Here is a 23,853-nt window from a genome sequence, read left to right on the forward strand (position 1 = left end):
CTAACTAAGCAATTTATTAATTTAGTAAACAATCTTAATAATAAAACTAATATAGAATAAAACACTTGTTTATTTTAATATTACATGGTAAACAATAAAGTCTAATAACAACAAATAAAAAATAAACTTTTAAATAAGTATTGCATATTATTATAAAGTTATTCTAAAAACTCAAAGATTATCTAAAGTATTCCCACAAAATAACTCCGAAAACAAACTTCATAATTATTATTATAAACACTATATCTTCATTGCGTAAGGGGTTGCCATGGAATAGGATTTATGTACATTCGAGACACTGATCCTCGCATACCTGGGAAATAAATAACATTGGTAGTAATAAACAACAAATAAACAAACAAAAACACTAATATTAATGAATTTACACTTTAGTCATACTCATTCGTTAAAACATTTTACACATCTAATATTTTGTATGCATGAAAATTAAAAATTACTTTTAGAGAAAATCAAAAAAGAGTTAAATAAATCATTCGAAAAAAGTTTAAATAAAAAAAATGTAGAGTTATTTCATAAAAAAATTAAATCAATGCATTAACAATGAATGACAAGTGGGAAAAATCATTGGAAAGATGTGATGATGATAGATGATAAAAAAGCGTGGAGCTAATACTTTTTGACTTCCAGGCAGGATATATTATATACCTACTTCCAGGCAGGATATATATATAATTGTATTTAAGTAATACGACTTTGTATTTTTAAACGTTGAAAAAGAGTAAATAGTGATTTTCTTGTCTGTTCTTCTCGGTAGAACCTGCATTCCGAAACGATGGCAGCTTCACTTAATATAGTTTGCTAAATGACGATTCGAAAGTGCTTGTAAAAGTATTTTTTTATTTTGATTTTGATTGATGTTCGTAATGTCTCAACTACAAACGTAATATAAAAAAAAGAAGACGTTTTGCCACTCGAATCTGCAACTCTAGGCCCAAGCCGGCTAAATATGTATTCACCAGCCCTCTCTATTACTGCTAAATTATATAAAAATGTTAGGTAGTTGAATTTAATATTGTTTGATTTCGATAGTGACAAAAAAAAAATATTGAAAATATTAACCATCGATCCCAGCATGTACTCCTAAACTAAATGATAACATTAAAACGAATCTCAGCATGGAATTAGCTAATTAGCGGGATCAACATGGGACATGTAGTATCTCATGGATTTTCATAAAAGACACAAGAAATCGTGAAGCCTCGTGAAGCCTCGTGAAGCCTCGTGAACGAAGTTGTACCATAAATATTATAATATTTAAAACATATACTAACTAAGTTCTCCTTGATTAAGAGGCACAGGCAGTGGCTTGTTCTTGCTATTCCGCAGCCAATCTCTGTACGCTCGCTCACCCTGGACGCGCCGACGTTCGTCCTCGATCGCAAGACGCGCAGCACGACGCTCGGATCGAGTTTTCATTACTTATAAGTTAATAATGTTAACTCTTATGATTTCCTTTTTTAATAATACAGATAATATTAGTAATGTTATGGAAATTATCACGGCTGTAAATTCATAGGAAAAAAATATTTAGTTACATGGCTTAATCAAGCCTAAACTAGATTCTTGATCTTTATAAATAGTACCTATTAACATTCATTCAATAAATTATACGGCGTATAAACAATACCCCTTGTTTTTAATGCGATAAAAATAACATACACTTCATTTCCTCCTCTTTTTTTCTTATCCATTCTGCCAATTTTTCCTCTTTAGTTTGGTGTCGCTTCCTTCGTTCTTGTTCAAGCTGTTCGTTGTGACGATACTGCTTCATAATTTCTTCGGCTTTACGTCGCTCGTTCTGCATGCGCTTACGCTCTAACCATCGCCGAAATGACTCCTCACGCTGTTCTTGGGTAGTTGTCGGTACAACTTGGGTTTTTGTTTTTTCTAGGCGCGCCTTATCTCGCTTCTAATATTTACCTCAATTAGTTATATTTATACACATATCATATTAATCTATACATACAATACAATTGTACAAGATGACGGTGCAAAAAATTTTTCGAAGACATTGCCTCTGTCTCTTCGAGAATGTCTGATGAAATGTTTCTCGATATTTTTTAATATTTGGAAACTTAGATCCTACTTAGTGATTTTGATGCAATTATTTTAAAAATAAATGACATTACTACTACAAATTATTTTATTTTTATACTATTTTGTGTGAGATTAATGTAAAAAGTTATTGATCAATAAAAAGTATTGATGTACTACACTAAAGCTACAATGAAGAAAGCTTCGTGTACCTGTTGCTCTTTACGTTCTAACCACTGCTGAAAAGCTTCTTGTCTTTTCTTTTCATTACGCTCGCGCTCTTCTTTAGCGGTCGTTGTAGTTGAAAGCGACGCGACGGATAAACGAAATGTATCAGCACCATCATCACGATAAGTACGACCACATCTTGGCGTGTCCTCATCACGAACAGTTTCTTCCTGACTTATAAGTCTACATGATTTTCTTTTGATACTCGTCGCAGATGAACTGGATATGCGTCCAGTTAGAAAAGGAGTAGAGTTACTCCTATAAGAACTATGCGGATGTGGTGTGACGTCTTCAACACAAGAGGAGTCTGTATGTAATGATGTCACAGAATGAGTGGATTCAACTTTCTCTATATAAATAGCCGGATTTATATACCGGGTTTTACTTTTTCTCGAAGCTAAGGACTCATTATCGCTGTGATACTGGATATTCTCTCCGGCGCCATCAAATACATGATTTGAGCTATTTAGCCTAATTTCATATTTAGTTCGATTCCGAGCACTATCGCCAAAGTTTCCTTGGTCGATGTCGCTCGCCATAACGTCAAAAACAAAATACCATACTTACTAAATCCGGCGAAAATAAAAGATTCGAAATAAAAAGTGCAAACGTAAAATAAGGCCTTGGTAAAATTGGCATATGTCAAAATGTTATTTTCATTCTAAAAATGAACGTCAACAATATTATCACCAGCAATATTATCACTTTTTACAAAGTTGGTTTTTTTGTTTTTATTTTGATCTTATTAGAAATCCTAAATTTTGTGTAATCTGTTTGATGGGATATAATGTGATCTGGGTCATCGATCTTTCTAATTCGAGTTGTGCCTAAAGTGGTAAAGATTCGTACTGTGCATAAAAAGCCCATATGAACACTGAGTTCTAATATCCAGTAATGCATGTTAGTTATTTTATTTTATTAAAAGCCAAACACAAAGTGAAACTCAAAGGCCAATACAAACTGTAAAATCAGTGAAGGCTTGGCAAACGCGTTGATTTACTACAAAAAGTAATGCCCTTAGTTATGACATCTATTTTTATTATAATTATGTAAAATTATAAAAAAACAATGACTTATTCATAAATTTTAAATAAAGAAATATTCGAAGAGCTTATATTAAATAAAGTAAAAAGTTCCACAGGTGGGCTAAGGCACTTCTTTTAAAGTGAAGGTTTGGAACTTATTACATCATGCTACTGCCATGTAGGTTGCTAGCGAGATGTGTGGTAGATTTTCATCTGACACTGCACGTGTCAGATGAAAATTTTGCTCGAGATATTTTCCTTAACTACAGAGCGGTTGATGAAATATAAACCATAGACTAAGCACATGAAAATTCAGTTTTTCGTGTCCTGGTTTGATCCCTAAATTCTGCTTAAAATTTACATGTTTAACCATATTAGGTATTTTTAAAGTTTGTTAAAAAGAAACAAAAAAAGGTGCATAAGTAAACTTCAGGTCACTTTTGAATTCATATGGTCAAAGGTATAACAAATTTAGCTAAAAAAAACACCACATATTCGTAGAAACGTATTTTATTGAATTGATTATAATTTTACTTAACAATCTGTTTTAGCCAATCATCGAAAATTCTCAAAACGGTTGATGATGGTAGGTGGTAGGTTATGAAATTACAAATTTATGAAGAGGCAATCCTAAACGAAACAGTGGTACAATAAATTAAAATTAGCTTATCAGTTTAAATGGATTATTTTAATAGTGTAAATACAACATTATGCACTTAAACTAATGTCTCATAAAGAATAAAATTTGGGATCACTCGATGGTTGAACAAGAAATCATATTGAAGTTTTATAGCAAGATACTATTAAAAAAAATCATGGAATATTTTTAAGCTCTCTACATTCTTCTGATTTTACACATTACAGAATAATATATGCTTAAGCTTTAAACTTTGTATAGAACAGTTGCTAATTCGTTTTTATTCAAACATCATTTAATAATTTAAAATTATTAAAGAGTCAGATCATATCATTGTTTTTTTAACATTCTGCATTCATTCATTATTAGCAATCAATTCATAATAATTTTGTTGCTTTGCAATTTCAGTTATGTATGCGGCGACCAAATGTGCAAAAAACAAAATTATTGCATCAACTCTTGCTAGAACATTAAAAGTAAATTCATCCATATAAAATTTTAATTATAAACAATTATGACACCAATTTGTATATGACATTTTATATAAGAAATATTAAAATGTGTTAGTTCAGTCTCACCATATAATACAAACAATTCTTGCTACAAAACCACAATATGACAAATATCTATTTTTTACTCACTAGTGATTTAAAAAAAAAATTGTGTTGTGATTGCTAACATTAGAGAAAGTTAGCTAAGTATTGTGTCTATTTTAAACAGTTATTACGTGCTATAGTATAGCACATTAGTTTGCACCTAATCACCTATGTGTTTAAATACTGTCAATTAAATATATACAGTGATATACCTAGTGAATAAAAAACGAGATAAATTTTCGGTAGTTACCCTTAAAATTCACAAGGTATCCTTGCACCTAAGATTACTAGTTGAGATTAAAGTTAAGACCTAATATAATGAGTCTGCATTAGACGAGCGTGGCTTTTTAATTTTTTCTAGATTCTTAATGACAATGTCATGTAAAGAACAATAGCGGTTGCGAATCTCACACATAACAAGCCAAAGAGACAAATACTCCTTCTCGTCTAGTTCCTGAAACAGAGACAAAAATATATAATTAAATTATAGCATTTTTTAAATAGGTAGTCAAATGCGCCACCTAAGGCAAGTGGAACTAACCCCCTTCTACACATGCTCTGTAAGTAATATTAGCCCCTACGCTGTCAACATGCCATAAACATTACGTACTAAGATGTTACATCCCTTATGCTGGTAATTACACAGGCTAATTACCCTTGAATCGAGAATATAATAGTACTCAGTATTGCTATTTGGTGTTAGAATATATGATAAGTCTACAGGATCTACTAAGATGGGACTTTCATAATGCCATAATAGCAACAGCCTATGATACACACCTGAACACTAAACTTACAGCATCTTGTGGTATAAATTTTAAGTATATTGTTTTAGTATTTTGTACAATTAGGCAACCAAACATAAATATCTTCTCTTTATTTATACAAATTAAACTTACTCTAACAGCTCTTCTGTAGTCATCAATATGTGGATATTTTGCAACCTTGGATACTATCTTTGCTCGTGAAATAAAGTACCGTGAAATTTGGTCAAAGAAAGCTGCAGCTTCCGATTCCACAGATTGTATCTCAGCAAGAGTATCTTCTTGTATTGACACACCAAAGTTATTTCCATCCTCTATTTTTGGAATCATAAATGAAATCCACATTTTAAGCTGAAATGCAAAGAATGTATATTAAAATAAAATTTATAATATGAACAATATTCAAGTAATAAATAATTTAATCTTAACTAATGTCACAAAAGAACTATAATATATAATCAAACTAATACTTACTAAGTTTGAGTCTTCAACAAGTTCTCTAATATGAGGTTTGACAAGATGTATTAGATCACTAAGAGGCTTATTACATGGTACTGTTCCATTAGGCAGTGCATACACTCTAGTGCCTTCAATAGTTGAATTACTTGATACCTCAGATGAGTCTATACGCTGCCTTTTAGCATTTGGCTCATTCACAGACTGAGCTGGAGGAGGCACTGGAATGTTTAAGTCCTGCAATAAAGTATTAAAGTTGTATGTTTAACAAAACAATACTAAAATTCAAATATTATTCCATTATTTAAAAAAAAAAAGTACTTTTTGTTTACATATAAAGTAGATATTCTATAAATTAAATATTGTTTACCTGATGAACATCTGAAAGATCTCGATTTTGAAAATTTGACGTTTCTAGAAGTTCATTCAACTTTACTATCTTTTCTGGAAATCCTTTTATAATTAGGTGCTCTGCCTTTTGTTTGAGTGAATCTTTATAGTCTTGAACCTGAAATGAAATATTATTTATTTAATATTTATTTAATATATAACAAGTCTAAATAGCGGACGTATGGGTATTATAAAATTATAAATGAATGCCATGAATAATATCACAGACCCCCATGGCCGCACTAACATCGAGGAGGTTATGTTGACTTTACTTCCCAAAAACTACTCTAAAGTAAGACACCAATTTACGGACACACACCTAAATGACTGTCTTTTAAATAATCTTTAGACATTGTTGCAAATAAGCATGTTGCATAAAAAGCACAATGGATGATACAAACATATTGCTCAAACTTTATAAATGGATGACCACTGAATTATATAGTTTTATCATTACCTTCTTCGCAACGTCTGTCATTGTTTATTAATACTATTATTCGTTTTACAAGTATAAATATTCTGTAATAGAAATTACACAGTTGAAACCGCACAACTTTTGACTCTTTAGTTTGACTCGTGTGCTTGAATGAATGAATAGCTGGAATAATTGGGTGCGTTCACTTGTCCAATCTCAATAATTATTGTAATATTTGTGCATAATACATTTATTATTAATGTAAAATAAATATTCCTACCACATTTGTGTTTTCATAACAATTTATCTCCATTATTTAATCGCTTATTATTAATGAATTGACAACAAAATGTTACACATACTTTTTAATTTTTTTTCCGAATGAATGGCTTTCGAGAGTTTATATTTTAACTTATTTTTTTTTATAAAACGTGCATTAAGATAACAATGATATATATATAATTTATATTTATTTGTAAAAATTATTATTTAATTTTTTTTAGCATAGCACTTTGAGCTATATTAAATTTTAAATAAAATAGTTGATGTCTTAAAGGACAGTTATACACTATCAATATATATATATGTATATACAAATATATACATATTATATATATATATATATATATATATATATTTTTCAATTAGTACATTAATTCTACTAACTTAAAGATAAGAATCAGACAGAAAAATTACACTCAGTTTTGTTCAGACAAATGACAATATAATACGGCTTTTTTACCGTAAAATAAGCTGAATATCAGACTTCACATGCTAAAAATTAAAATGAAATTGTATTTAATTATATTTCAGACTATATAGTGGTAAATCTGTAAACCTTTACACTATCTACTGCGTTTTAATCAATCAATTTGAAAATAAGTATCTTGGTAGTTGTTAGCATATATTGTGCTCAACTAGCATGAAGGGTAAATTTTAATAGCTAACAAAAGAAGGGGAAAGTGTTCCGCTATCCCCAAGTCCCTTACTTTCCTTAGTGCTAGTCACAAAACAATATCCCCTTTCTAAGAAATACTTTCACGTCACCTAATATTTGGTTTTCATCATTTCATTTTATAAGGCAACCAGCAACTGGAGTGCACTGACTTCGCATTAAGATTTCATAAAAATGTGTCTAGGGGAAGACTGACAAGCCTACGTAGATTGGTTCCTCCTAATTGTCCTTACAGTCAGATTGACAGACGTAATATTTATTAAAAGTTAAAAACTATTTAAGTTAATTCTTATCAGTCATAACATTAAAACGTACTGATTGTAGTATTGGACTTTTTGACAAATTTATTAAACGTTTTGACATAAATGACGTATTGAGTAGTGTTGCACCCATGTCAAAATTAAAAACATATCCTGCTCTAACGTGACTACTTTCTATTTACCATTATTCCGCTTTTATAGGTTATAATAATTTTGAAAAAAACATTGTCTCTTAATGCGAGCGATATTGTGGTGATCGCAGATCAAACTTCTACCATACACGACACTTTATTTCAACCAACTCCTGCTCTTAAAGTGATCCAAACGTGGATACAAATCATAACAGAAAATAGATTAATTAAGAACCTTTAATAAAGTTTGATTCATTGTTTCAAGAATGACTTCTTTCAAATTTAATTTCACCGGTGTTTCAGATGGGTCCCAAGACAAAGGTATTAACGATATCTTGTATGAGGTTAAATTATTCCACCGAAACAAAATAAAAAATAAATTAACATTCTCTTTCAAGATGATGAAGAAATTGAATGGTTTGGTAGTGAAGAAATTGTTCCAAATAATCAATTAAAGGATCTTAAAGATTTAGTCACTCAGGCTAAAATGTTCATATGCGGAGATGTGGAAATAGGACATGTCCTGATTAGCAATATGTTGACGTTTATGAAAGAAAATGGTGTGAAGAATGCCCTTGATCTAGCTGAAAAAGAACATAGTGACCTTATCACTGGCAAATATGAAGGTGACAAATTAATTATTTTAGATTATGTGACTAGTTTGTTAAATTCTACATCTTACAAATAAATTGCAGGAGGCCTAAAGATTTGGGAGTGTACTTATGATTTAGTTGATTATTTAGAAGAAAATAAAGAAACCATTGAATTTAAAAATAAAAAAGTGTTGGACTTAGGTTGTGGTGCTGGTATATTGGGAATATATGCCTTAGTAAAAGGAGCTCTCGTGACTTTTCAAGATTATGTAAGTAAATGTATATGTATAATGCAAAATATATATATTTTACAGTAAAATTAAAAACCTGGAAAAAAAAAAAGAAAAATATATTTGAAAAACCAACCCCTTATTTACAGAATAAAGAAATAATTGAATATTCTACTATACCAAATGTTTTATTAAACATGGAAGAAGAGCAAATAGATCAAGAAACTAAAAGCAGTAAATTTTACTCTGGCGACTGGGTGTCGTTTGACCAACTTCTTGAAGAATCAGAAAAATTTGATATAATACTTACATCAGAGACATTGTATAATGTTAAAAATTATGATAAGCTTATTGCTTTATTCCAACACAGGTTAAAAGATGAAGGAATAATTTTTATAGCTGCTAAAACATATTACTTTGGAGTTGGAGGTGGCATGCGACAATTCGAAACAGCCATTAAAGATACTTGCTTTAAGAGCGAAATTGTATGGAAAACAAGTAATGGAATACAAAGAGAAATTTTAAAAATAAAAAAGTCATAAATTGTTTCTTGAAATTATTGTTTATAAACCATTACCAATAATCATTATAAAATATACATAATTTACTAATATGAAATGGAAGACCCGAGACATAAATAAGTGTTATTTTTGTTCATTTATAAATATTTATGTAGTACAGATTAAGGAGATAGTCTTTCGAATACCCATCCATCTTCACCTTGATGTAGAAGCTTTTCATCGGGAACCTCCCCTACTTTAGGCTTTCTAAACTTAATCCTATCATGGAGTCTATCTCTTTGACCTTGCCAAAATTCTACTGCTCTTGGTCGTATTAGATATCCACCCCTAAAAGTAAAAGAAATTTTAAATAAGTTTACAGTATAAAATCAATATAAGTTTGGCAATTTATCTAATGTAATTCTAATAGATACAAAAATTATCTTAAAGGTATAAATTTACTAATACATAAATGCCATACCAAAATGCAGGTTTAGGAATCTGCTTTTCAGGTATCATATATTCTGCTTCTAAAACCTTTTCCCTCTCACAAAGCACATTTCGTGATTCAATAGGAGTGCTCTGATAGCTAGTACAAGCTGCAATCTGACTTGGAACTGGTCGGGAATGGAAATATTTGATTGATTCTTCTTCAGAAAGTTTTTCAATATGTCCTTCAATCCTTACTGATCTGTTAAGTATTTCCCAGTAAAATGTTGCTGCAACATTGGGGTTTTCTTCCTAACAATGAACAAATAAAATAATCTTGAATTCATGAAATTACTACTACATACATTTTGAAATAGTAATAGACATACCAATTCTTTGGCTTTTCTACTTCCATAATTAGTGAAAAATTTGAAACCATCTTTTCCATACCCTTTGCATAATACAAACCTGGCTGAAGGTTGACCATCTCTAAAATTAGAAATCCATATTAATATAAAATTATTAAAAGTTAAAAATATGTGTATCTTCAAATTTACATATGAATGTAAAAATAATTATATACCAAAACTAAAATAAGGTGTTAAAAACAAAATTTAGACAAATTACTTTGTGGCAGTTGCAAGACACATAGCATTAGGTTCCAAGATCTCTTTTCTCGAACAAGCCTCTTCAAACCATGCCTTAAATTGACCAAACGGTTCTTTTGACACTAGATGTTTTTCTAAAAATGTTTCTTCTCTATCCTTATATCTAATCCTCATGCCTAAAAAACAATGAGTACTCAATATATAAATTAAAATACTGATGACAAAAATTATAATATCAGTAGATTTATTTGTTTAGTAATATATTCTATTATTCGTGATGAAAGTTCAATATTATTACGCAAATTTTTTTTTTGTTTTTGCAACGATTAAGTTTGCTTAAATTCACTAAAAAAATTATTATAAATTCTTAAAAATATGATTGAAACGAACCACCAATGTCGATACTCATTTTGCGTACAGTAAGTAGTTTTCTATTGCAGCAAAATTGTATGTACTTAGTTCCCATACGTCTTCCGCTTTGCTAATGATTTTATAACTTTTATATACTTAAGGTATCAATGCACAATGCTCAAAGTAAGTCTAAGATTTTCTAGCAATATCTTTTAATCACTTAATCTTGAATAGTTTCAGTTATTTCAATTAAAAATAAATCAAAACAGTTATTTTCTAATTTTAACGTAAAGTATTATCAAATAGTATAATGATTGCTACATATTTTGCACCTTATCAGTTAACATTAATAAAACTAATTCTTATTTCTTATCAAACTTCTTTGTAGTTGATGACAGAGTATACAATACAATCACCATTATTTGATGAAGTAATTTATAACACATTTACATTATAGACTCTAGTGTTGCATGGCAACAGGCACCGACTATCGAATTGTCGATATTTATTACTTATATCATAACTTATAAGTGACAATAAAGTCTGCTACTTTTACTACTGCTACTTTTACTTTTTGCGATGATAACTTTCGTTTATTTTGTAGACTAACAAATATACAATAGTAAGACATTCGATTTAAAAAAAAAACTATTTTAACATAAGTAAGGTAAGATACCTAGGCAAACTACCTAATTACTAATTAGAACTCACTATTGTGTTGCTTTTTTGTATTGATATTTAATACATATTTATTTGTTGTTATCAGTGTCGGTATGTGATTAAAGCATGATTTTATAGGATTTTATTGACAGCTCATAAATTCATGAAATAAAGTAAGGATGTCATTTGAAGAATTCTTAAATATCCGATAGAGTAAGATTTCAAAAGGTGCTAATTTCAAATTAGTCTATTTATTAAACTGTAGTATTAATACAATCTCATAGACGTATAATAATAACAATAAGTAATGCAGTTCTGCCAATAGAGCCAGTATGACAAATAAAGTAACCCTATGTTCATATACATAATTCGGTAAACATCGACAAGGTAATCGGTTAATTCGTTACCTTATGAGCACTTTTAAAAAACTGCAAATTAAGATTAATTTTTCGTCATGAATTATTAAACGGTTTTAAAAAAAATGTAACCTTCATATATAAATATAATTTATATTCTAGTCGAAGTCTGATTATAAAAAATGGAATGAATAATCGAAAAATTACGTTGCGAAATCACTAATACTTTAGCCAAAAAGATAAAATAATCTAGTGAAAAGTAAACTGAGAAAAATAAAAATAAATATTCATGGGACAACTTTGTACTTTATAACTTAATTATTTATTAAGACAAATTTATATCAATATAGATAGGATACATACATATTTATACATAATTTATGCATTAAGAAATCAACAATAAAGTAATCTTTGTTCAATTTTACTAGGGACTTGAGCATTAACATATTATGAACGCTCCTATAGCAACCATATATTATTATGTTTAATAAACATTATGTTTATGTTTATATGGTAATAGAAATAAACAATGTTTATTTCTATTTTGTAAGTACCCCACTATCACTTGCGAATCATCGTACCAAATGCCAAATATCATTGTCACCGTGTCTTAACGTCGCGTGATATGTCAAAACTTTAAACTTCAAAGCATTTCGGTTTTTGTGTACCTAGTACCTACTACTTATATTGTATTGTGTGAAACAATATTAAATTGAAATTTTGGCTTTAATATCTAGAAAACTATTTTGCAAGCACAATGGAGACTGAATCTGAAGTAATAAAAGAAAAAATTCACACTGAACCGGTGTTAAATGATCCTCGGTACATAACCTTATTAAGTTTGATCGTGCTTTTATTCACTTTCCGTAAGTTTTTTCATTATTTACTATCTTCATTAATTCTACTATATATAATTCATAATATTCATAAAAATGCTTCTATGTTTATATGTTTCAGTATTTTGGTGGTGTTTTTCGCGACGTAGACATTTGCGCCGTTCTGTTCTACTTACTGGGCTATCCGATGCCGGCAAGACGCTTTTGTTCGTCAGGTTGATATACTCACAGTATAGACAAACTTTCACATCCATGAAAGAAAATATTGAGGACTACATAACATCTAATGTAAGTTTGATAATTATATTATTACATACATAACGTAACAGTCATTTAATTAAATGTCTTAATAATTTAATGTTTATTTTTTGTAGAAAACATTAAGAATTATAGATTTGCCTGGTCAAGAACGGCTAAGGAATAAGTTCTTTGATCAGTACAAGAATAGTGCCAAGGCTATTGTGTATGTTGTGGACTCAGTCACTATTCAAAAGGAAATAAGAGATGTTGCAGAGTAAGTTTCTACACATTACTAGCTGTTTCTCAAGTCTTCTTATTCTTCCTTGTAAAAATTAATTTTAATGTATATCAAATAATTTCAAGTTTTAGGTTAATTATGTTGACTTTCAATATATTTAATTGTATCTGTAGATTTGTTATGATAATGTAACACATAAACCTACAGGTTACTTTTGTATGAATAATTTTAAATGTGATTTAAATATTTAGTGGAAATTTTATCGCAATTTAAGTATATATATATAATGAAATACTAATAAGGTGTCATTTAAACAAAATATAAATAATTGTTAAATTTTTAAAGCAATTATAATATTCCATGTTATAGTATGAAGTTTATTATGATATGTTAACTTTGTTACATTATAGACTTTTATGAACAATTTGCTTCATATTATGTAAGAACTACAAATAATTTGTAAATATATATTAATGCAATTTTAATTTTTGAATTTTTAATTATTCGTAATCAAATACATACTTAATCCTTAATTATAATGCATTTTTTCAGATATTTATATACAATATTATTGGATCCTGTCATACAGAGTAACTGCCCTCCATTGCTAATTCTGTGCAACAAACAAGACCAACCAATGGCAAAGGGCAGTCAAGTCATCAAGGGATTGCTTGAAAAAGAAATGTAAGGAAATTATGATTAAATTATATAAATAAAGATAAATGCTCTATGAGTCTTGTAATGAATGAAAAAGTGATATGATGGTGAATATACCATTTAGCAAAAAACAACAAGTTTTAAAATGCCTGTATAATTTTAATTGTTCAAAACAAGTGCTAGGTAATTAAGGATCTGCTAGGAGTGGATATAGCCTATGTAAACCCCCCATATCCCATATGAAGATACAAATTTGTCATTGCTAGGAGAATTATACTCTGTTGAGTTTTAAAAATATTATTACTTTGTCTTCATAAAGAATTTAATGTCCAAATAATGCTGTTCTTGACTCTAGAATTACTAGTGAGCAGTAACTACTCAAATGAGCACTAATATCTACTATATCTACAAGTATTATGTACAATTCCCTTAATAAATTAGTTTCCATAATGATAGTGTAAATTAAATTTTTCTAGTAACCTTGTGCGGATCACCAAGTCCAGTCAGCTGCAATCTGTCGATCCATCACAATCAAGCAACTCTACTTATCTCGGGAAGTTAGGAAAAGATTTTGAATTTTCGCATCTGAGCTGCAAAGTGGAGATCATAGAATGTTCGGCCAACATTGGGGATGATGACAATCCAACTGACATAAAAGCTTTGCAAGATTGGATTTCTAAACTTTAGAAATTTTTTTGAACAAAATTTTTTGTATTCATTCTCTCCTATGTTCTCATTTTCCTTTAATGCTTAAAGACTTAACATGTATTTGACATGAGATGATAATTTTAAGACTAAATTGTTAAAATTCTGCATTTACATATATTTATGCATGAAGTATTTTTTTAATAAAAAAATGAAAGCATGTTTTTTTATTTTTTCATATATTTTATATCACACACATTATGTAGTAAATAGTTGCTATATGTATGATCACGGATGGTATAAGGATTGAAAGTGGTACAAAATTTTTCTATACATTTTAGTTTTCGTGTCGGTAATTAATTAGTAGCAGTACTAAATGTCATAAAAAAGTACTTTAAATTTAATTTCGCCAAATTTGGTAAGCGGGAATGAAATAAAATCAAAATGCTTTATCTATTGGGTTAGGTGAGTATTCTAAAAGAATAAATATTTCAACATTTGATTTGTTAGTATCTATATCAAGTACCTAATACAAACAACTGACCAGACATAAATCTACTTGCAGGCTTATACAAAAGTATAGCAAGTTTGAGCGTACAACTCTCATTTCATAAAAATGCTTATTAACAATAAAATATAAACTTAGCCTGTCTAACTTTTAATTTAGAGCGACCGCACATACTGTTTTTAAAACGTACGGAATACCGCCCGATGTATTAAAATAAGCCTTTTACTATTAATGGAATTTATAATTAAAAATCTGTCGTATAATTTCTTTCTTATAGGTCTTAATGAACGAACTTTAACTACATGAGATGAAGTTATTTAACTTGATTCGGTATTTCTTCTATTGTTTTTGGCTATTAAAAAAAATCTTTATTGAGCAACTGTATCGTTGAATTTAATCAAGTTGGAATGTTTGCAATGACCGCCTCATTTTTTAATACCACAACAGTGTAGCATTATTACTATGTACTACATTACACAATTATATTTAAATATGCCATGTTTAGGTTTCTGATCTAATCTAAGGCCTTGTTTCGACCCGTATCTAATTCTCAAGGTATTCTATTGATTCACATTAATGTTCTTTGAAAATGTCTTCCGCTTAGAAGAGTGACTCAACCATGACGATAAACTATAAAAAAAGCGTTATTTGGCGTTTTCTTTTCGGTTTGATGACGTCTACGAATCTTCTAAATGTGAATACTGCGTTGTAGTTCCGTACTGATTAAACTCGTTGCGTTGTTTGTTGCGCACTGCACTAGGATAAACAAATGAAAATTCGAGATAGGTATACCTAGGTGTTTAACTTCGATATCACTATCACTCATTGTTATTTTTTTTCATTGATTTCGCTAGCTGTTTTTGATGACCTCTGACCCCGATGCATGTCGCAATACTCTCTATGTAATAACTCTGTAAGTAAATAACAAAATGATACCTTTTATGTAATTTTTATCATAATAAAAACCGATTTATTTACATGTTTACTCAAAGATAATACTTAATTCATTGCATCAAGGCTTTTTTCCCAAAACTACAGTGTAGCGGTAAAACAAAATTTAATACACGCGTACTAAAAGCCTTTGAAAATGACCGCCGCAACGTCACTAGCAATTTGAATTAGATTTTTATATTATTCTAATACATCCGAGTTACCAATCGGCGTGGTTTCAAACGAATCAAAACATGTGCCGGCACGCGTCGTTGGTAGCGATGCAACACTACGCCAATATAATGCGTAATTATCCGTTTTAAGACTGATTTCACGTTGAAATAATAGTATACTAGGAGTGCCTAGGGAAGGAAAATAGACCGGATGTAAGTACGTGGTTTGACATGGTCTAATTACCCTCCTTAGGGTTGAATTGTATTTTTCGTCATACTTGTGTGAAAAATTTAAGTTACTCCATACGGGAGTTGGCGGAAAAGAGAACATTTCGTACAAGTATGGCGAAAAAGTTATTGTGTACAGTAGATACTTAAAGACGCAGCTTGTGGTGGCGCGCCTTGCTTTGCTACCGCGCGCGCGGCTTCGGCCCTAACACGGGCGCAAGGTCCTTGAGAGCACCGGTGCCGCGATCGATGCATTTTTGGAGGTGTCGCATTAGAAGGCGCTCAGCGCCACCGGCGGCACGCCGCAGTGGGCCGGAACCGTGATCTGAGGGACTTATGGTCCAAGTTTGTTTTATTCGTTTTTTCTTTATGCTAATCAATAACGAACATTAACCCAAATAATAGTTGTCCTATACATTTTTTACCTAAACATTATAGTTTGGACAGAAAAAACTAATCTTTCTTTTTTTGTATGAAACCGACGATAAATTGTGGCGAAGTCTTGTTAGATCCCACCTTCTAACCTTTCATATATTAATCTAAGTCTATTATCGTAATGCATAATAATCGTATGCATATATCTGCAATTGTTTGAGATTAAGGGGAAAAGACAGTTTTCGATAAATCGTGTCGTTTGTATGAAATAAATGTCATTTTCAGGCAAAAACTTGATCCCGATTGATATGAAACTAGGTCGGACATTGGATATATATATTATGCCAATAAATTGCATATTTATTTGAAATAAAAGTTTACATGCTGACGGACAGAAAGTTGCCTGTCCAGACCTTTTTAATCAAACGTTGAGAAAATTTACCGATTTTGGCAACGGCTGCCATATATTATAGTGCACACTGTACAAGCGAGCCCGCAATCACAGATGTAATATCTATTCTTTCACTCTCATATTCTCATTCAAGGGAACGACAAGTTTGACATTAATATACAATTAAACCGGTTATGTGCATACATATTGTCTTAAAAAATCAATAAGATAATAACTACCTAATATAATAATTATAAGACAAAAAATATAAATTAATATTACAGTTAAATTAGGTGAACAATAATTTCAAAAGACTATTTTTAATGGAACGAATTTCAATCTTTTCGCAATACAAATTAAACACGATACCCTTACTTCTCCGGCGTTCTTTTTCTTACTATGCTACATAAAACTGTTATCATTATTATGTGTCATAATTCTTCCGAATTATATAAGAATAAAGACGCTCGATGATGTACGTTCATTTATTTTCCGTTAACGTTTCAAATATATGGCATATTCTGCTAAACGTATAGAAGTATTATAATAGTTCGAGAATAATAAACTAAATAATAATGACAACTTTGTTGCTGATTGTTTTCTGAGTAGTACTTAGTTGTAACGACTTCGGAAAAATAAGTTAATTTGCTTACTTTTATAACTGAATTGTTCTTGGTGATAGATAGGACTGGTCCAAGTCCGTCTGTGAGCCCTAACAGCAGTACTAAGTTTTGTCGTGTTTCGGTTTGAAGAGTATTTCGGTGTAAGTACCGCATGCACAAGGGATACAACATCTTTGTTCTCAAGGTTGATGGTTCATTTACTTTGTAAGTAACAGCTTGTTAATGCCCCACTGCTGGGCTAACGCCTCTTCTCCCTCTGATAAGAAGGTTTTAGAGCTAATTCCACCATGCTGCTCCAATGTGGGTTACAGATGTGGCAGAATTTATTTGAAATTAAACACATGCAGGTTTCCTTACAATGTTTTTATTCATCGCCGAGTACGAGATGAATTATAAACACAAATGAAGTTCATGAATTCCGTGGTGCTTGCTTGAGTTTGAACCTGCAATCATTAGTTAAGTTGCACGTGTTCTGACCACTGGGCCACCTTTGCTCTTTACAAAGTTAGGGATGGATTAATATTTCTTACAGTACTGTCTATGGGTGTTGGTGACTATTGTGATCTATGTGGTGTGTAGTCGAGGTGACAAAGTGGCCTATTTGCCAGTCCGTCAACCTAATTGACATCCAAAAAAAACATTTTTAGAGTAGCTACATCTAACCCATATAAATTTTTGGCAAAAGTTGCCATACGTGATTCACCATTTAACCTAGTCTAGTTTATAATCTATTTTATTTATTTGATTTAATTTTCATTTAAGCGATTTAAATTGCATATTAGCGGTTTTGTGATACTTTCACGTGACATCTGATTCTCAGATGCTTTTGGAAATTTTGTAACACATCACTATATAAGTAGTTGTGTTAGCGTCATTTTGAGAACTGACGCACCGAGAGGCGAAGGCGGTCTTTACTAATCTGAAATACTAGTAGTTTCACTCTGCTTATACCTATTGTCTACTAATTCTATTATATTTCCTATTCCAATGGAAGTATGAAAAAGATAAACAAACCTTAGATTTACGTATTTCATGCGATTTGCTAATAGCTCTGCTATACTGCTACTAAGAGTTTATGATTAGTATACCTTTGTTTATAATACACGTAACTACTTATTTCCACTTTAATTTTACTTCCAAAATTCCGCTAACAGTTTCCTCGACGTTTAAAACTCTATTTTTTCGCAAATCCATAGTGAATATCATAGATTATCAAGCTCTCAACCAATGATATCGCGTCAATTTGTTTATTTGGCTTTTTTCTTTTATGGTACGAATAGAGTATATGTATGTATGTTAAATTTTTTGTTTCTGAATATTAGGCTAATTTAGCGTCTTATATCGCAACATAGAATAGAAAACAGTTATTAAGTCAATATTTAAATAATAAGAGTAAGTCAATTTGAATAAGTGATAAAGTGAATAAGTTATCCTACTAATAGTACTTCCTATAAATGGTAAATATCCCGTATTGTAGTACTTAGGAATAATATGAATGAATGTAATTATATATATGCGGTGACGCAACACTTGAGAAATAATAATAATTATTAATACGCCCAATCATAAATCCAGGTGTTAAAAATCTTTGATACAATTCAACTCTCAACCCTCTTCTAAAAACATTTTCTCATAACTATAAAGAAAGATGCGCCGTAATGATTGGTATATGACTAAACAAAAATAAGATAAAAAAGCAAATATTAATTAATCTAATTGTCATGTTAGAATATTCATACATTTTATTGACAGAAATCGATACGTCTTTTGTTCGTCATTGCAAAAAGGGTTATAGGTTGAAAACTAACAATGACCTATTGTTACGTACGGTGTGCAAGGTACAAATATGCATATTCATGACTTCGTAATTATGACGCGAACAACGTCATTTATACAAGGGATCTAGTATCCGATAGTGTTTGAATTACATATAACTAGGGTTGCCAGGTCACCAATCCTAATAGCCGGACAGATCAACCGGCTGGTTTGGCCACATACATTTGGGTAAAAAGGCCGGACACCTTACATTATTGAAGATTTTATGTCTCAGTATTAGTAGATGCAATAATTTTTTTTTATGTAAAATCAAGCTTTTCTGATTATTGCTAATCTGATATTTACCATGAATCTTGTTAAATTCTAATGATATATAAATAAAATAGAGAGTGTCGTTGGCGAAATAAATAAATAAAATGTATAAAGTCTAACAAAAGCCAGACAAGTCGTACACGGTCTATTTTGGCCGGACACGCAAGCCTAACTACATCCGACTTTATCAGGACGCCTGGCAACCCTACATATAACGAGCGTTCCTAAATATTTTTTTTACAGGGGTACGTGCCACATGTATATAAACTTTCATAAACGGCTATAGATTTTATATATATAATGTAAACAATTCTACCACCCGTAACCATTTTCTTAAATACAGTATGGCGGCCATAACTAGACAGCTTAACGATGAAACTAAAACCATCTATATAAATTACTGATTATTAATAATGTGTTTTATTTTTTTAAGTAGATCGTTGATCGGACTATAAAAGTGCTCTTCTTATTGTGTGTTGTTTTGTACACATTATTGTTTATATTCTTATACTTAACTATACTATATACTTATTTTCTTCAAATTAAATGTTTTTTTTTAAACGAAGTTGGCTGTGAACGTAAATAGTCATTTAAGAGTAAAGTAACAGCCTGTAAATGTCACAGTGCTAGGTTTACTACCTTCCTTTTAAAGATGGTTCGGAACTCGTTCCTAATGCAAGCATATTGTAGACTTTCATGCAGTTTCTTTACGATGTTTTCCTTCGTCCCCGAGGACGAGGTAAAAAATAAACACAAATCAAGCACATAACGAATCAGTGATGCTGACCTGGATTTGAAACCGTTCTAATCACTGGGTAATATCGGCGTCTACTTGATGGTCTCTTAAGGACGAGTATATAAAGGAATATTAGGTATATTCCGAACTGTGCAAATAATGAGGCAATCAAGTTCTTCATATCGATGCTTTGTAATTTACAATTATGATGAACTCCGAATCTCATCTTATTACATTAAATTATGATTGCATTCATGTCTTCGAGAATAAATTAACTTTGAGTGAACGTTACTGTGTGTCGAGTAACATGAGTGAGCGAAATGATATACGTATTTCTTATTACGGTATATAAAGGGGAATTATTCAATCGTAGTACAGTTACGATTGATTGATTTACATTTATTTAATTTTTTTTTAAAGTACAGATATTTCAGTTAAATTATGATTTCACTTTATTACTGAATGATGATGAAATTAAATCAACTGAGTAATCAAGAGAATGAATAATATTATATAAATAATAGCGTTTTCCTAGTCAGCCTATACAGCCGAAGATCCCACGTTCTGCGTTTCGAAACCGCTGATTGGTCTTGTAAAAGATATTGAGGTTATATTCTAAGAAATTCTTAAAAACAGCTCGACATTAGCCCAGAGCAGCGGCTGCAGGCGCAGTTAAGAAGTCAGTGTTACAGTCATTTGTCTCGGAAGTTTGTAAAAGCTTTAAACCTGCGCCTTATCATACTACTACGGACATGTCGGATTGTCTGCCCTTTACCAACGGATACACTTGTACATTAATATATTCGCTACGCAACCGTTTAGCTACTGAGGTCAACATTTAAGAATGATGATTGGTCTTTATTATTCAATTTATTTTTTGATTTCAATACACGTTTTTGACTCTTTAAGATAAACGTCGCCATTATGATCAGATAACCATTAGATCGTTATTATGTTCCCACGGTTAAAAGGCGTATATATATAACCCTCCCACGGTCACGAAGCAGGCAGCTACTATCATTCAATACATTAATTCAAACCACACAAAGGAAGGAAATTTGTGACGTCACGAAATTCAATGTTCCCATACAATATGTCAATTGCATTGTGGAATAAAAGAGTTTATTTTAAAAACTTGTAAAATGAAGGTGTATCATCTTTAAAGGCTAAGTGTTTTAGAATTACTATAAATTAATATATTATAAGATTTCTTAACCGATGATTTCGGGTTCAAACCCAGGCAGGCACCACTGAATTTTCATGTGCTTAATTTGTGTTTATAATTCATCTCGTGCTCAGCGGTGAAGGAAAACATCGTGAGGAAACCTGCATGTGTCTAATTTCAACGAAATTCTGCCACAAGTGTATTCCACCAACCCGCATTGGAGCAGCGTGGTAGAATATGCTTCAAGCCTTCTCCTCAAATGGAGAGGAGGCCTTGGCCCAGCTGTGGGAAATTTACAGACTGCTAATGTAAAAAATGTAATGTAAATTAATAGAATACAATATTTTGAACATGCTGGGTACATGGGACTTACTTTAATTAGCCGTAAAGTGAAGGCGACAACATTGGCTCCAGAGGGAACAGTGGCGCAGTGGTCATTAGTAATTAATATAAATCGGACCGGACTCTGTTCATTGCATATTTTACATAAAGTTTGGTGATGATAATGCACAAATTTACAATATATTTAACTAGTACTTGACTGAGTCATCAACAATTTTTTTAATGTTTAGAGCTCACGCTGTCTAGCGTATAAGGCATACTTGTGGCTCATTTTACCTTAACAGCAAAGCACGAGGTGAATAAAAAATTCAGATTAAGTGCTTCTTGGCCAGGTTTGAAAGCGCAACCATTGGTTAAAATTCACATGATCTACCACAGGGACATCTCGACTTTTAAAAAATATATATATATTATAGGGTACTTGGCCAAACATTTTAGGCTGATAACGCATTGAGCAAATGCCTTTTTTATGTTTAAGTTTTTTGTTATGAGATACATATATATCACTCTAGGAGCTCTCGGTATACAGACAAGATTTAACATTTATTTTTTTTAAGTTTGCCTCTAAATAGAACTAATATATAATTCTATTTTATGCCGTTATTATTTAAATGTTGCATATATTCTTAAGGATATAAGCACTCTGTTCCTTCAGTTCAATCCGATATAACCGGAGGGAAAACACGAGCAACTTCACATGCTTTCCGAGGGACGAAAATATAACACTGCCATTACCTTCCCAATTCCGGCTGCTACGGAGAATTTGATGAGAGAAAAATTCAATGAGTTTTATTTGCTGGGCATTTGCATTTAAAAGCTAGCCATCGGGCCAACAAGGCAGTGGTGGTTTCAACATATCGTATTAATGAACCTGACGATAATATTCAGAATTATGATTTTGCAATAATATTCAGTGCTCTTGCTTCACAGTCACAGTCACTGCGAATATCTTATAATAATAATAATACTCCGCGGAATTTTATTTTAGATACAAAGAAATTTCATCTGAATAGGTTGTTTCTTGTTTTTTTAATAACCAAGTCCGTTAATAGCTTAAGAATTCGAGTTTAATACCAAAACCAACTTCAACGTATTCTAAGTGATATACCGTTTACGTCATCAGAAATCAATTATTAATGCAGATGTTATATTTCAGAATCAGACGTTGGCAACTTTTTATTCATATTTTATTAAACGTTATAAGGACCGTTTCCAAAAACACTAAAGTTCAAAACGGTTGATCTGACTAATAATATAAATGATAACAGTTACATAATTTAGGATATTAGAAGTTCGCAGAAAGCGAGAAAACTCGTTGACATTCTGTGGGTGACTTTACGACTAAGTTATTATAAAACGTACCCTTTAATATTTAATCAGGTCTCGAATATCGTTTACGATACTAATGAGTTATCTGCATAATTGATATATAAAACTTTTTATCTCGCGTTTGTCTTGCGATTCACCTTGCTTTAGCGCGTTTTAGTGGCAAATTAACCTTTATCAATAGATCTGAAACTGCGGATAATTATCTCAGAGCTGGGACTGGTTATGGCCCAGGTCAAGACTTTGATACATACATTTAATGAGTGCTCATAAAAAAATAATTACACACTATAGCTACTGGATGTATTAGCACAAAGAGTTTATGTACTGATAAGCTTAGTGTTTATGTCGTTCCGCTGAACGCTTCATAACTTTAGTTGGTTAATGCACCTATGAAAATTAATTGCAGCTTTTATTATTAAGGAAATGAAGTAAATTAATAAAATAATATAACTAAACTAAACTATTTGGCAAAATTGTCTTGATGTATATAGCTAGAAATAATTACAAAATGTAGTAAAACGAATCCACAACTATATTTCTGGTACTTGCCTATATACGAAAGCATAAAATACTTAAAATACTAGGCGATCCGTATCGCTAATGGTTGATTATAATTTTTGCACGTAATTACTTGTAATTAATTTTTATGAGATGAAGCAGAGTGTCGTCACAGATGAGCAGTAAACCGTAAAAACATCGACAGTTACGTA

General features: G+C 31.0%; 5 protein-coding genes across 6 annotated transcripts; 2 read left to right on the plus strand and 3 right to left on the minus strand.

Annotated features, from left to right (window-relative positions):
* Positions 1–37: 37 nt before the first annotated feature.
* Positions 38–2,912, minus strand: LOC113397939 (uncharacterized). Its single transcript, XM_026636469.2, has 4 exons — positions 2,268–2,912; positions 1,681–1,930; positions 1,293–1,439; positions 38–313 (listed from the first exon to the last, which is right to left on the minus strand). The coding sequence occupies exons 1-4, from the start codon at positions 2,820–2,822 to the stop codon at positions 249–251; spliced, it is 1,017 nt and encodes a 338-aa protein (XP_026492254.2). The 5' UTR covers positions 2,823–2,912; the 3' UTR covers positions 38–248.
* Positions 2,913–4,605: 1,693 nt separating this feature from the next.
* On the minus strand, positions 4,606–6,894 carry LOC113398014 (proteasome activator complex subunit 3). Of its 2 annotated transcripts, none has more exons than XM_064216832.1 (5): positions 6,847–6,894; positions 6,132–6,269; positions 5,780–5,998; positions 5,441–5,656; positions 4,606–4,995 (listed from the first exon to the last, which is right to left on the minus strand). In XM_064216832.1, exons 1-5 carry the CDS (start codon positions 6,877–6,879, stop codon positions 4,852–4,854), a joined length of 750 nt encoding a protein of 249 aa, XP_064072902.1. In that variant the 5' UTR covers positions 6,880–6,894; the 3' UTR covers positions 4,606–4,851. The 2 variants fall into 2 exon arrangements, with proteins under 2 accessions (XP_064072902.1, XP_026492357.1); XM_026636572.2 differs by lacking the exon at positions 6,847–6,894 and adding an exon at positions 6,609–6,772.
* A 1,075-nt stretch (positions 6,895–7,969) lies between these two features.
* Positions 7,970–9,278, plus strand: LOC113398009 (histidine protein methyltransferase 1 homolog). Its single transcript, XM_026636567.2, has 4 exons — positions 7,970–8,233; positions 8,311–8,538; positions 8,608–8,774; positions 8,885–9,278. Exons 1-4 carry the CDS (start codon positions 8,179–8,181, stop codon positions 9,275–9,277), a joined length of 843 nt encoding a protein of 280 aa, XP_026492352.2. The 5' UTR covers positions 7,970–8,178; the 3' UTR covers position 9,278.
* LOC113398012 (pyridoxine/pyridoxamine 5'-phosphate oxidase-like) lies at positions 9,264–10,950 on the minus strand. Its single transcript, XM_064216831.1, has 5 exons — positions 10,663–10,950; positions 10,292–10,448; positions 10,054–10,153; positions 9,717–9,976; positions 9,264–9,583 (listed from the first exon to the last, which is right to left on the minus strand). The coding sequence occupies exons 1-5, from the start codon at positions 10,736–10,738 to the stop codon at positions 9,418–9,420; spliced, it is 759 nt and encodes a 252-aa protein (XP_064072901.1). The 5' UTR covers positions 10,739–10,950; the 3' UTR covers positions 9,264–9,417.
* Positions 10,951–12,251: 1,301 nt separating this feature from the next.
* LOC113398011 (signal recognition particle receptor subunit beta) lies at positions 12,252–14,315 on the plus strand. Its single transcript, XM_026636569.2, has 5 exons — positions 12,252–12,505; positions 12,597–12,763; positions 12,850–12,989; positions 13,506–13,637; positions 14,087–14,315. Exons 1-5 carry the CDS (start codon positions 12,397–12,399, stop codon positions 14,295–14,297), a joined length of 759 nt encoding a protein of 252 aa, XP_026492354.1. The 5' UTR covers positions 12,252–12,396; the 3' UTR covers positions 14,298–14,315.
* Positions 14,316–23,853: the final 9,538 nt, after the last annotated feature.

The sequence above is a fragment of the Vanessa tameamea genome, chromosome 13 (assembly GCF_037043105.1).
Source record: "Vanessa tameamea isolate UH-Manoa-2023 chromosome 13, ilVanTame1 primary haplotype, whole genome shotgun sequence".
Taxonomy (NCBI): domain Eukaryota; kingdom Metazoa; phylum Arthropoda; class Insecta; order Lepidoptera; family Nymphalidae; genus Vanessa; species Vanessa tameamea.

What these genes read in the sequence shown, in the direction of transcription:
- LOC113397939 (XM_026636469.2), bottom strand. Translation starts at nt 2,822, where the DNA reads ATGGCGAGCGACATCGACCAAGGAAACTTTGGCGATAGTGCTCGGAAT. An exon ending in TAGAACGTAAAGAGCAACAG is followed by an intron (nt 1,931 to 2,267) that starts GTACACGAAGCT and finishes GGTAAATATTAG; the next exon opens with AAGCGAGATAAGGCGCGCCT. An exon ending in TCTTAATCAAGGAGAACTTA is followed by an intron (nt 314 to 1,292) that starts GTTAGTATATGT and finishes TTTATTTCCCAG; the next exon opens with GTATGCGAGGATCAGTGTCT.
- LOC113398014 (XM_064216832.1), bottom strand. Translation starts at nt 6,879, where the DNA reads ATGGAGATAAATTGTTATGAAAACACAAATGTG. An exon ending in GTTATGAAAACACAAATGTG is followed by an intron (nt 6,270 to 6,846) that starts GTAGGAATATTT and finishes ATTTCATTTCAG; the next exon opens with GTTCAAGACTATAAAGATTC. An exon ending in TTGTTGAAGACTCAAACTTA is followed by an intron (nt 5,657 to 5,779) that starts GTAAGTATTAGT and finishes TTTGCATTTCAG; the next exon opens with CTTAAAATGTGGATTTCATT.
- LOC113398009 (XM_026636567.2), top strand. Translation starts at nt 8,179, where the DNA reads ATGACTTCTTTCAAATTTAATTTCACCGGTGTTTCAGATGGGTCCCAA. An exon ending in TATCACTGGCAAATATGAAG is followed by an intron (nt 8,539 to 8,607) that starts GTGACAAATTAA and finishes AATAAATTGCAG; the next exon opens with GAGGCCTAAAGATTTGGGAG. An exon ending in TCGTGACTTTTCAAGATTAT is followed by an intron (nt 8,775 to 8,884) that starts GTAAGTAAATGT and finishes CCTTATTTACAG; the next exon opens with AATAAAGAAATAATTGAATA.
- LOC113398012 (XM_064216831.1), bottom strand. Translation starts at nt 10,738, where the DNA reads ATGGGAACTAAGTACATACAATTTTGCTGCAATAGAAAACTACTTACT. An exon ending in AATGAGTATCGACATTGGTG is followed by an intron (nt 10,449 to 10,662) that starts GTTCGTTTCAAT and finishes ATTGTTTTTTAG; the next exon opens with GCATGAGGATTAGATATAAG. An exon ending in ATTCCTAAACCTGCATTTTG is followed by an intron (nt 9,584 to 9,716) that starts GTATGGCATTTA and finishes TTTTACTTTTAG; the next exon opens with GGGTGGATATCTAATACGAC.
- LOC113398011 (XM_026636569.2), top strand. Translation starts at nt 12,397, where the DNA reads ATGGAGACTGAATCTGAAGTAATAAAAGAAAAAATTCACACTGAACCG. An exon ending in GAAATAAGAGATGTTGCAGA is followed by an intron (nt 12,990 to 13,505) that starts GTAAGTTTCTAC and finishes GCATTTTTTCAG; the next exon opens with ATATTTATATACAATATTAT. An exon ending in GGATTGCTTGAAAAAGAAAT is followed by an intron (nt 13,638 to 14,086) that starts GTAAGGAAATTA and finishes AAATTTTTCTAG; the next exon opens with TAACCTTGTGCGGATCACCA.